The sequence below is a fragment of the Sphaeroforma arctica genome, assembly GCF_001186125.1.
Source record: "Sphaeroforma arctica JP610 unplaced genomic scaffold supercont1.1124, whole genome shotgun sequence".
NCBI lineage: Eukaryota > Ichthyosporea > Ichthyophonida > Sphaeroforma > Sphaeroforma arctica.
The window spans coordinates 1-13,471 of NW_014039434.1; the positions used below are offsets into that span (position 1 = coordinate 1).

The window sequence follows — 13,471 nt, forward strand, 5'->3', positions numbered from 1 at the left end:
TTTTTGAAATAAATAATATTATCCCTATCAAGAATTACCGACTTAGCCTTCATCATAATGGCACATCTGGTTGGCTTATCAGAGGATCAACTAGGTAACGTTAATAGTCCCTAGAAACCTATATTCGGTTGGGCCATCTCGTTTCCGAAGTATATAGATATAAATAAAATTGGAAAGTAAATAAAGCTCTATTAATAGAACTAGACCAACTCTTTTATGTTTGGTATTTTACTGAGGCCTTTTAGTGGCCTCATCCAAATATCTGATATGTTAAATGGAAAAGGTTTAATTAATAAAACCATTAAAAACCAATTTAGGAAACTTAAGTTCCTCGTGCTAATAAGAGCACATTTAGGAGACTTAAGTTCCTCGTACTATTAAGAGTACATTTAGGAAACTTAAGTTCCTCGTACTATTAAGAATACGTTTCTAATTTGCGTACTGCTTAAGAGTACGTTTATACATGGAGTCTAATGTGGAGGCCCGGCTTATTACACAGCCCCCACCCAGTTTTGAAACCCAAGAGAAGCAAGATTTCTCACTCAAGCTGATTATGGGTCAAAAAGCGAGAAAGGAAAAACGGGTCGAAACATTGAAGTAGCATAACATATAGTTAATGTTTCTCAGGTGGAGAAGTTAAGTGTTCTCGGTTATCCTGTGAGTTTTGGGCTTGGGTCCAGTAGGTCCGTGGTGGTCGACTGGACGTTCCTTACGCTTCAGTGTCTTAAGCACATATGAAGGATGAACATTGAGGCTCGGGATAAATGCTGTAGACGGATAAGTTTTAACTTCCGTTTCTTCAGACGATGGAAACATGCTATCTTTTTCAGCTTGTGACTTATGCAGGCGTTTACGCCATTTTCGATTAAAGGCTTTCAAATAGTCTTGGTTATCGAAAGCATCTGAAGTCAACTCAGCTATTGTACCGTCTATAAAGCGTGTACGATAGTATATATAGCCTCCCTTATCCGTTCTCCATATAATGTCTTTAAATTCAGAACGATCAAGAGGGGCATTAGAGTCATGTCTTCTTGCGAGTATAATCTCTGTAGTCGGAATACGACTTGTGCCTATATTAAGCGCACTAGAACCATCGGGGTTATTTACCTCGTACGTTCCACCTTAAGTGTCTGCTACAGAGATTGTGTATGGACCTATCCATTTAGATATTAATACAGTAGTATCGGAATTACGTTGACGGATGTTAACTCTGTCACCAACCTGATACTCTGCTATCTTCTTTTGTTGTGTTCCAACGCTTTTGCCTTTTTAATAAGGCTATATTGCGTATTTCTCGCAAGCATGGATATACAACGTTATAAATACGTTGGACCTTCTCTAACCATGGTAATTCATGGTGATCGGGTTCGTCCTTGTTAAAGGGGATTTGTAACTCACTATATCTGCCACGAAAATAGTGCGCGGGTGTAGTTCCTGTAACCGGATCAGCACGCTCGTTCATCTGTGTTTGTACCCACTTAAGGTGGTACAGCCAGACATCTGCATTATCCGTTAATGCGGTACGCAAGAAGAACTTAAGTCTTCTATGGCGCGTTTCATTGGCGCCTTATGTTTGCAGTTAATATGGTACACCCCTCTTATGACACATGCCTGATACGAGTACTAACGATTCCATTACGTCATCACAGAACTCGCTACCGTTATCAGTACACATTATAACCGGCCACCCGTGGTCAGCAAAGACTTGGTAACATAATTCTGCCACGATCTGCGTACTCTTGTCATTTAAGGGATAGAGCAAGTTATACCGTGGCGCCACATCAAAGAAGTGGCATATGTAACGGTCGCCTGTGTGCTCGGACGTAGGCAGGTCAGCCAGATCAATGATGACCCTGCGCCATGGAACATCTTCAGTCACACTCTTAAGCGGTGTGAAACCATAACGCTTGATCTGAATGAGATCACAGTCTGTGCAGGACTGATATACTCTGTCAACTGAAGTTGCCAGCTTAGGGTGCGCGATCCCATGTCGCTTAGCATCTTTAAGTGCTTCTACTACGTTCTGGTGTTTCAGCTTATGGTGTTGCTTCAGCCAAGCAAGAATGTTTTTATCATTCTGCTCTTCCAGAATAAAGGTAGGGTGCAGAGAATCCACTTGCGTGTTCTCTAAGTCTGTAGTGTTTTCAGACTCCTGTCCTGTTTTTGCATGAGCGTCATAATCGCGCTCATGTACGTTAGATACACCTGACTTATTAAATAGTCGCATTATATGTGTATACGCTTCAGGATTGTCTTTCATTAATCTCTTTAAAAATAAGGTTTGAAAGACCTCGGGCTTGGACTTTATGTTATTAAACAGAGTCCTAGCTAGAGACTGACGCTTCTCAACAGTGTCATTAGTAGATTGTATTTCTTGTGCACAGACATTAAATGCTGTGTTGCCTTTGAACTGCTTAACGTTCAATTGGGTAGAGAGTGGAATCTCTGATTCTTTGACCTTATTAAGGAAGGTCTCAGAAGGGGTTCATTTGGTTGTTCCAATGGGACCTATACGACATATAATGGTATGTCTCCAGGACGTCTTCTGGACGGCTCGGGTACCCTGATATAGGAAAGTATCTACTTCCCTTTCTAAATGTATTGGCTGGCATTGAATCGTGCTGATCAATTTATTGAGCTATGGATCTTTACTCCGTAATGGGCAACACAGCGTGATGGTAACTTTATGTATATGAACATAATCTAATAGCTGGGCAATTAACTGCCACGGTGGACTAGCCCACGCATTATGTTGGGAGAGGTCTATTTGAAAGGCGTCTCCCATAAGATGATTTAAAGTCCTGTAATTCAATAGTTTTGCATTATGATGTGCAGCAAAAATATATATTGGTATGTGACCCATATATCTTTTGAGCCAGTTCAAACCACCTGGGATTACATTTCCAGTCAGTGGCTAGTAACTCACGTACGGATTTATTAAAGTCCGGTACGAAGCGTGATAACATATCCGGTAAATGGTTATGTATTCCTGGCAGATCTTTTATATCAAAATGAAACTTTGATATTGTATCATGCCAGCGACTCAGTAATTGCGAGTCGGGTTTCATCTCTTTCTTATATTGAAGAGATTTCTGATCACACATCAGCGTAAATGCTGTTCCGTATAAGTAATCTCGGAAGTGTGTTAGAACTGCCACTATGGCTAATAGCTCTTGTTTAACAGTTGGATAATTCAACTGTGAAGCATTCATTGCTCGACTTAAGAATTGTATATATCTAGGTTTGTTATCCATAACCTGATATAATACTCCTCCAAAGGCTAAGTCTGATGCGTCCGTTGTTATTTCGAACGGCACGCCATCGACTGGCCCTTTTACAACTGGGGCTTGTTGGACTGCGTGTTTGAGTGCTTTAAACGCGTCATCACACTCTTTAGTCCACAAGTCTCCTAGTTTGCCTTTATGACATCTTAAGTGTCCAAAAGGTTTAAGGTAGCCAGCTAAGTGTGGTACTCCATCTAAAAAGAAGTTTAAAAACCCACACATGCTGTTAACATCTCTTCCTGTAGTTGATGTTCGCCAATCTAACAGGTGTGCTACCTTACCGGGGACGATTTTAATACTTTCCCCAGATATATGATAGCCTAAGAGTTGTATTTCGCTCATGGCGAAGTGGCATTTCTTCTCTCTAATCTTGAAGTTTTGCTCATTGAGTCTCTTAAGGACTCGTCTGACTAATGCGGCGTGTTCGCCCTTAGTCTTAGAAAAGATGACTATGTCATCTATATAGACTTGCACGTTAGGCATGTCTGCAAACATTTCTTCCATTACTTGTTGGAAGAATGCTGGTAGAGAGTGTAACCCGAAAGGTGCACCTCTGAACCGGTATTGTTTGCCTTTCCACGTAAAGCTAAAGTATTTACAGTGGGGTTCATATACCTGCATTTGATGGTATCCTTGTGTAAGGTCTATAGTTGTAAACACTGTAGCGCCTTCCATCCTTCGCAGTAGCTCGTTATTACGAGGTAAATGAAAGCTATGAGTCGGCCATAAATTATTTATTGGACTCATATCTAAACGTACTCTGACTTTCTTAAATGATCCGTCAGAGTTATGTTGGTCTACGGCTAGCAGTGCCAAGTTAACTGGCGTTTGTTGGTAGTTAATTTCTATCACACCATCTGCTAGCCATTTCTCAACTTGTTCTTTTACAACAGCCTCGTGTCTCAAGGATACATAGTTCCTTGAGGGACACTTTAACTGTGTAAAGTCTACCTTGGTTAAGTCATGGCTGACATATCCGTCGTTAAAGCGGAATTTTGCCCAATCTGTGATCTTTATTTTCTTATTAACAAGAATCAGATCCATGATTTTGTCCGCAAAGTCAGGTATTAATGCCTTGACTGTGTCTGACGGGGGCTTATATGGATCCAGACAGTTATCGTCTGATTAATCCTTTAATGGAGCTATGTTAGTTGGTAAACCAGTTACAGTTATACCTAGAGTGAGTAAATCACTCATTCTGACTATTATGTCGTGCTTCTATCATCGGCCAGGGAGATTTTAACATCTGTGGCGATTGAATCACACGTAGCAGTTTCATCATCAGCTAAAATGAGATGAGTTGTTTGTGTTCTCCTTTCGATATCTTTCATTCATGCAAAGCGATCGGATATACATGAAATTTCTGAACCAGGATCAATCAACGCAAGGATTTTATTTCCATTGCAATATACAGGAATAATTACACGCTCATCTAAAGAGTCGTTGTATTGTCTGTGTAACGATTGTAGCTGGTAGTACCGTCACTCCAACTTAATGCTGGGCTTCTGGTCACAATACTTAGTGTGATAGCCATTGGTCTTCTCACACTTGTCACACTTAGTAAGAAAGTGTGTACAGGTGGATGCATGTCTACCATTCCAATAGCCGTTAGGGTTTAACTGGTACATGTCATATCCACACTGGGCGTCGGCACATTTCTTAATCTCCTTAAATGGAGGTTCCATGTCCTTCGCTCCTGCGCGTGCCCATTTATTGGGTCGCGTGGATAAATTGGATTCGCGAGCACGTGTATGTTGGGGTCTCTCGTTTGAGGTCTGCCTGAATACGTACCCGTTATCGGTGAGCTCCCGCGGCTTATTAACAGCTGCTTTCCTCTTCGATGTTACTCGATGTGCGGGAAAAAGAGTAGATACAGTATCATATAAGTGTTCCCATGTAAGTCGGGATAGATGAAACTTTGCTTCATGTCCCTTGTCTCGAGCCTCAGTCGCGTGTTTACGTCGCAACTCGGTGTACTGACTCTCACGGTCGTTATTCCCTATGTTCTTACAGAACACGTGAATAACCAGGAATTCGTACCATCGCTGTGCCTTGTCCTTTATTATATCGGGACGTTTCAAGCCAGCGTCTAATTTCAGAATATAACTCTGAATGGGCGTGTTCTCAGCCGGTTCATTTAAAATTGAACTCAGCCCAGGGCTACGCATATCCTTACTTAACAAGGTTGTGACCAACCAACACACAGCTGGCCAGTCGTGACAAGCGTCTAGCTCATGCTGGTGTCGCTGCAGGATAAGATAACTGGTACCTGTAGGGTCAAATGTCTGCATCAAGGCAGAGATCCATTGCTGGGGAACGATATCATTCGTCTCCAGCATGACCGTAAACGCATTAAGCGTACAAGTTAGCGTGTCGAGGTCATGGTTGTTTATAATCTCGACCTGCTTGCTGTTGGCATCCCAGTTCGACTTAAGTCGACTGATCTGTCCCTTGTACTTCTGGTTGTCCCTGTGGTCTTGTCCACGTTGGGCCTGAAGTAATTGGTCTATGCGATTTTGCTTAATCTCAATAATATTCGCATAGTATGCTACGTCATCAGCATGATGCGCAGCATGGGCGACTTCCACCATTTTATTGGTATAGTCGTCGACCGATTTATTAAGGTCGGTCACCTCGTCAGAGTGGAAATCCTCTGCGGGTTGGTGTAAAGCCGTGCGGTCGAAGCGATTAAACTCGACATCGTTCACACGTCTGCGGGGATGATTTATATCCCTTGGCGTTGGAATAACATACCCAGTCTTAACTGGTTTCCGACGATTATTTTCCCAATTGGGTACAAGTGGCGGAGTATATCTCCTCACCTCTCGGTCTATAATACCTTTGAGGACAGGTGACTCACGACCGGGTGTCAGAACAGGCGAATGATTAGCCTTTTCTTCTGGGATTAATGCCTCGTACGGTATATCGACGCTGTGCACCTCTGGATCATATGACTCAGGTGTCGAGCTTGAGTCTTTGGGCGTTCTGTCCACTTCTGTAAGGCTTCAGTAATGCCCGGGGAAACATGCTCGCGTAAGCGCTGTGTAAGGTTTCCTGATCTATCTAGTTGATTTACATGTTCGACAGTCAAGTCTTTCATAATAGTAGCTAACTGATTCTTAAGATCAGCGTATTTAGTAATTAACCTACTTATGTGCTTCGGCTTAGAAGTCTCGGACGTAGATTCGGGTTTGCTGCTTGAGCTTGCCTCCTCTTATGGTTCCATAATAGGTTCCTTTTGAGATTTGTCCTTGTCCCCCATACTTGGGGACGCCCTCATAATTGGGGACTTACCTTCTGATTTTCGTCAGAAGAATGGGCTGGGGTGTCTTGAGACGTATCCCTTGTCTCACTTCTTGGCTTCGTTAATGCAAGCTTTGAAGTTGAGGCAATAGTTGGCCCTCGGGCTCTGTCAGAAGGAGTAGTCTCCTTAAGCGGAGTGGCTACTTCCTTATCTGAAGCATTGTCCTTTTGACTATAATTGTCAGAGGCAAGTACTTTGGCTACAGTGCGCTTAAATGCATCAGCAGCGGCGTCGGTTGCTTCGACAGATACTGATACACCGAGTTGACTCAGTGCATATCTTTCATTGTCGACTCACTTGGCCCAAGCTTCAAACGGGAATTTACTGACCACTTCTTTCCATCAATCTTTCCTGAACCACTACAGTGACTATGAGAGCCATACCATATGTTTATACATTGTAACATACATACTTGTCATTTTTGAAATAAATATTATTATCCCTAAGTGTATCACAAAGTATCATAAATGACGTTTCTGCGGCAGAAGCAATGGTCGCTGAAGCTAAGTATGGAGATTTGATCAACACAAATCTACATAAGCCCTGTGAACAAAAGAACATGAAATGTTCGGCGTGTGAGAAGAACCAGAGGAAGCGCTATGGTTGGACACATCCGAAGGTGGTGCTCGACAACGAGTCAACGTGCAGTCTTCAATATATGGTCGCAATAGATCTGGACTCTCGTCGCAATGGATGATATTGAACGGCACGATGGAGAGTATGTTAGTGCTCCACATGTTCGACGTAGCCTCACGATATGATTATTTTACAATGTGAGGAATAAACTATTCGAAACAATGGCGGAAGTAGGCGTACGCATATTTGCCGATCTTGGCTAATTATTGTTCTAGTGCCATGAAAATGGCGGCGAATCTATAGAAGACATTATGGCTGCCTTTTAACTTGTGTGTGGTACATGTAAAAAACTGAGGAATCTGTATAGGCCACAGTCGCAAGGCGCGAACGAGGTTCGACACAAGAGTAGGTACCACCGTTAAGGACGAGTCAGTGATTGTCTTAGAGGGTTTAGATCGTAAAAACCTGTAGAGAACAAGAAGTTTGTTAAGGATATAATTAAGTTGTCAACTACGCACCGACCGGATCGGAAGAAATGCAGGAGCCTATCGATACGAGTAGTTTGGCATGTTTATATCGAACTCTAAAGGAGTTTGGTCAGATCACGCTTTAATACAGCAAACCTCCGCAAAAAAATTGGCTCGAGGCACTGCAGCAGAGTTTCCGTATCAATGTCTGCCCCAAATCAGCAATGGTCACAACTACAACCGTGCACGGGACTATATCGTCATCCTCAACACCTTTCGCTTCCCACAGCCGCGTGTCATCGCTTCAGATTTCAAGTTTTGAATTCAGACAACTACAACCGCTGCTACCACAAGCACCATAACCGTATGTGACAGCCTTCAGTACCACAACCGTAAAATATGATCGAAGAACTTCATCAGGATTAGAGTTTCATCGCTACCGGAATGCATCGTATTTAGCACTTGCACCATGTGTTCCAAAGAAAGGATAACAGAACAATTGCAGGCCAACTTTTAATATCGAGCATCCAGTAAGAATAAAAAAGAAATTTAGAAGCGCAATTTGAGGAGGTTAAACACAACCTATCGAAGTTTTTATGCTTTTCGTATAGTATGTTGATAGGGAATCAAGTTAGGCACAGAAGATGAGAGGGATTTAAACCTAACTGGTGTTCTTAGTGCTAGACTGTTGCACAATATGCGGTCTTGCGTGTACCAGTGAAATTAATTTCGCTAGTGACAAAAGCAATATATGTTGGATACAGATAAACCCTTGCATTTACGCTACACAATACGAGGGCGTTGTGCTTAGTAATTGACAAGTGAGCAAAGTTATGTACGTATCCGAACTTCGCCCCTATGGGGTACAGGATTCCTTGCGAAATTTCGTGAGTTTCGACTGGGCACATTACGTTCCCTGCCGTGACGCACTATTTTCCATTTAAATACTTCGCAGGCTTTCGCTGGTGACTGTCGCGTAGCCTATCTGGCCACCATCAATTCCGATGATACATTTCGTGATCCGGAGCTTTATTCGAAAAAGAAGTTTGTTCTATAAAGCGCAGTTCTTGGAAACATTGGACACAGATACCGAAGTATATGACAAACAAAGAATGATATCTAAAGCCAATGCAGCTGTGCATTCTCAAAAAGTCACCGCCTCAGCGTTGGCGTACAATGAGGAACACGTATGTAGACATATAATTTATTTATTGGAAATACTATACGTAATCTACTCTGGTCTCTGTCGATAAGGCATGATACTGCTGATATCCAACATCAGAACCGAATGGCCACAATGCGAGTGCACACAACTTGACGTGTTGAATAGCGAACGGAATACCGATGATGGTCATAAACATGGACACGGCAAAGGTCTATAAGGAAATAAAAGAAAATTAAAAGGATGAGTGTCGCTGCATAGTCACAATAGAGATCGTAAAATTCTCGAAGAGAATCGAATCCACAAGCGGGGTGGACTTCGGGCATTGTAGTATAAGCACCATGCACAATGTCAGATCAAACGTGCGCCACTTCAGAATGAGAAAGGCAACATAAAAATAGAAACCCTGCCGTACATCAGTATGGATAAATACAGGACCGTACTAATCACTTACATATGAATTTTGGGTATTTGTACGTACCCATAGTAAGTAGCATAGCAATACAATAACACACAATAGATGCGTATATGCGACAGTCTCACGCATAGCGTTATAATAAAAGAATAACATGCCATCGAAAGGCTTTAATACATAAGAGAAAAAATCATACATGTCCGCTAAATACACACTGCGCAAAACGCCACCCCGTGTATATATAGCGAGAGATATTTGTAGCAGCCCATATCTACATACAAAAGTGACTATGCAGAGATTCAAAGGTCCATAGTCGCACAAACACAACGCATAGATACGTACATACGTCAGTATCACGCATAGCATTATAAAAAAATAGAATAATATGCCATCGATAGGATATTATACATAATTGATAAAATCAAATATGTCTCTGAATTACACCCTGCGCAAAACGCCACACGTGTATATATAGCGAGAGATATTTGTAGCGGCCCATATCTACATACAGAAGTGCCTATGCAGAGATTCAGAGGTCCATAGTCACACAAACACAGCGCAGATATGAATTGGTGCACGAGGATATGCAGTTTTTTGCCTTCTTATGGTATTACGCCAGCAGGATAGGATTGTAAGAAACCCTAAACCATAAAACTCAAAGATATCGAGAACAGCATAAAAAACTAGCGAAGCTCTTTAAGAAGCAGTGCGCCGTTTGTGTGAAGACTTCTCCAACAATGCCAAAGGTACAACGGCACGCACACCCTCATCTGAGCGCTTATACAAACAAGCACGCACAGACACCAATCCAGCATAAGTGAAACACTTACCATGTGCAGCACTCCCAAGATCAGACCTATAGGGAGCCACAGTAGATTGGCACAGCACCGGCAGTAGTCTCGCTTGTAGTCGGGACGGCTGATGGTCTTTCCGAAGGCAAAGGCCGAGAGTTTAGCCAGCTTAAACAACTGCAGCCCAAACGGGAACAGCACTATTGTTAGGCACAGCAGGACGCCGATCAGAGCGTAAATAATAAAGAACACAACACCTCCACCAAATATAAACCACAGGATGTTGCCCAGGTCTGTGCATTCGCCGCGGTCTTCATGGATGCGGGTGCTGTGGACTGTTGTGATGATAGGTGTGCGTGGGTTGTATGGGGTGTGTTTGGGTATTTCGGTGGTGGTGTGTTGGGGTTGTTGCGATGTGCTGGTTGCTTCTGGTGGATAGATGGCGCCGTAGTGGGACGAGGATGACGATTGGTCTTGTCTCTGTTGATGTTGCATATAGTTCTGCAGAAGGAATCAAGTGTGTGATAGATGTGAGACGATGGTCTGTAGGGCAACACAGATAGAGCAGATACCAACAGAGTGACATGTATGGTCACCAACAAAGTAACTCGTACGATCAGGCAGTACTGTCTCGCTACGCTGCCTCACATGCTCCATGGTAGTAGAAGAATGCACACAATAGTCAGCAAGGAATCACAACACATCAAGCATACTTGATAGCGTCACATTCACAGACTTCTAAAATAGACATCCCAGTGCATGAAAGATAGCATATACACTTGCACTCCAGCTATATAAATATGAATACAACCACTTGGTGAATTTGTGCGGGTGTGAGGCGATTTGAGTTTTAATACTATCATGAAATAGAAAGGGGGCGGGGTACAGGTACAGGGATTGGTGCAGCGTGGAGTATTCCAGAAACATAGTTGATCCGAGCTCGTTACCCGAAGCATTTGGCGTAGGGAGAACAGAGTGATTACGGGACGAGACATGACACAAACAAGGATGACAGAAGAGTGCCTAAGCGCATATAGAGCGGAGAAAGGGGATGATATATGGAAACAGAGCGTATGGCTCCTATAAGGGGTGATACAGATGTGTTCTAGGCCATCGACTTGACAGAGCTTAGAGTGAGGTTTGCGTTACACACTAACGAACCCAGATCAATGTCCGTCAATCAAGGGTACCAGTAAGGTAAGACACATAACACACTTCACAACCGTACAAAAAGTGCATATAAGAAGCAGGTAGTGGAAGGAAACAACTTGTCTATACCTAACCAACTTGTGCAAGCAAAAGCGGGCAGATAAGACAATATGAGCCAATGCAATAGAGGCGGTATATGATATCCAGCAAGAATATAATTCATCTCGCACCACTACAGAAATTGATAACAGCACACAAAAGTGGTATACACATATGCTCAACCTCGCAATGTATAAGCCTACATTGACCTACAATGTTCGTCTGTGGCACATGTGACTTGAACACGCACAGTATCGAAGTTTACTACATCTCGGGATAGCTCCATCATGGTGCACAGACACAGGTCTCACCCCAAACATCCACCCCACAACTTATAGAAACATATGACATTGCACAACTTAATAAAAGTATGCTATAGTACAAACCTCACCTCATTTGGCGTGACTGTTGAATAGGCGGGTGGTTGATAGGCTGGCGAGCTGTCAGCCTGGTCTGCGGGGGGTGCCGAAGGCTCTACCTCGGGATACAGTCCGGCATAGTTGTATGGCCTGGTATTGGCCTCTGCGGCCTTGTAACTAGCTGTTGTCATTGTGTGTACTGGTTCGATGTAGGTGCAGCACCTCCTGTTAGACGCAGTGTACGAATCTTTTGACCTGCCACAGCAGGCGGGCTAGCTATTTATACACGCACACAATATAATAAATCTATCAGACAAAATTGAAAAATCGTCCGAAGTTGATGAGATAAATATTATCACGGCATCAAATTCTGATTGGCCCAGACAGGTTGACAGAGCCGCTCAGAAGCAGTTGACCATTTTTTTTGGGAAATTATTATTGGGACAATGGGTCAGTGATTCAGTTAGTCTGCAGTCACGGACTCACAGTCACAGGGCCCCTGGGCGGGACCCTGGCCCAGGGGGCGTGATCGGTTGATCGCACTGATCAGGTCATCACGAAGGCCGTACGGCCAGTAAATACTACAGCAGCCGCACTCTGAGTCTCTGACGGTAAATATGGTGCCAAATTGGGGGCTACAAAATGATGAGTCATCGAATTCTTGAGTGCCATTGGCACCGAGCATCGACATATTTATTATGGAGACACTAGGAACTTAATATCACTACACTACTCGTCAGTAGGACAGTGGCATTGGTTTGAGGAAGGAATGAGTCACCATAAAAAATACGCAAGGTGCATTCGCTATTTGGAGTTTTTCGCAAGAGTGAATACGACGTTGCTGAAGCGGAAATCGGGCTGATTCAGTGTTCTCCCTTTTATGCTAACTGCACGACTGCGATGTTCGAAAATTGTTCTCTGAGACAGCTACATATATTGGCAAGTTGTGAATAGCTGTATTTTCTCTCTATATCAGAAGAAAGCAACATACAATGTACACCGCACAAAGTCTCCAATAAAGTAATACCAAAATATGCGCATTTCGCGCAGCTTTTAGATATAAAGCAATGAAGTGAGATTGATTGATACGGAATAATTTTCTTATTGGACTAGTCCCGGAAACAATGCAAGCCACCAGGGCACGTAGTACGTTTCAATTTTAAGTACAGTCTCCGCGTGCGGCGTCCTTTCCCGACTGGGCCGCTCCATGCAGTTGATATATGTGCAGATGCGACAGATTTTCTTGAGCTCACACAATTCGAACACGGTAGATCATTGCACCAAGGTGTTCACTGGCATGATGGTTTAGGTTGAATCAGCAGTGTGGGTCACTTAGGGTATCAATGTAGGATTGACCAAACACATAACACGCCCCCCTCCCCCCGCCCAAGCATTGAAGTGAACAAAATAAAAAAATAAAACCCTACGTTCTAAAAGCCTACTATGAAATAGATATAATGAATCTGTTTATCGCTTTCTCTGGGTGCTATTGTAGCTTTATATGTGAAATTTTATTTATAAGTGGATGTGATTGAGGATTGCTTCGATACTACTTTTGTTTAGATAGCTAGTTGCATATAAACTGCACTTTGAAAATTGTTGTTCGTAGCTTTGATGGTCTATTAAGTCGTTAGAGTTGACAACATGAGCTTCGATTTGGAAAGCTTTCAGGTGAATATATGAAGCCAGTCTTTCAATCGTGTTGCCAGCGGGGCGAAATAGGCGTCCCATACTTTGTACACACGGATTTTTATCTCATAGATTTGGCAATTTTTCTATGTCTTTCATTCTCCGTAGTACTTGTGTAGTTTGCTATATAGTTTACTATATGTAGTTCACCACAACTGCTACTACATATACTATAT

The 13,471-nt window shown here is 42.8% G+C and overlaps 1 protein-coding gene across 1 annotated transcript; it reads right to left on the reverse strand.

Annotated features, from left to right (window-relative positions):
- Positions 1–8,822: 8,822 nt before the first annotated feature.
- Positions 8,823–11,846, reverse strand: SARC_10061 (hypothetical protein). Its single transcript, XM_014295904.1, has 3 exons — positions 11,639–11,846; positions 10,039–10,500; positions 8,823–9,007 (listed from the first exon to the last, which is right to left on the reverse strand). Exons 1-3 carry the CDS (start codon positions 11,795–11,797, stop codon positions 8,852–8,854), a joined length of 777 nt encoding a protein of 258 aa, XP_014151379.1. The 5' UTR covers positions 11,798–11,846; the 3' UTR covers positions 8,823–8,851.
- Between the last annotated feature and the right edge of the window lie 1,625 nt (positions 11,847–13,471).

Excerpts from the sequence above, each read along its gene's own strand:
- SARC_10061 (XM_014295904.1), bottom strand. The coding sequence starts at position 11,797 with ATGACAACAGCTAGTTACAAGGCCGCAGAGGCCAATACCAGGCCATAC. Across the intron at positions 10,501-11,638 it reads CAACAGTCACGCCAAATGAG|AACTATATGCAACATCAACA; the intron begins GTGAGGTTTGTA and ends TTCCTTCTGCAG. Across the intron at positions 9,008-10,038 it reads TCTTGGGAGTGCTGCACATG|ACCTTTGCCGTGTCCATGTT; the intron begins GTAAGTGTTTCA and ends ATTTCCTTATAG.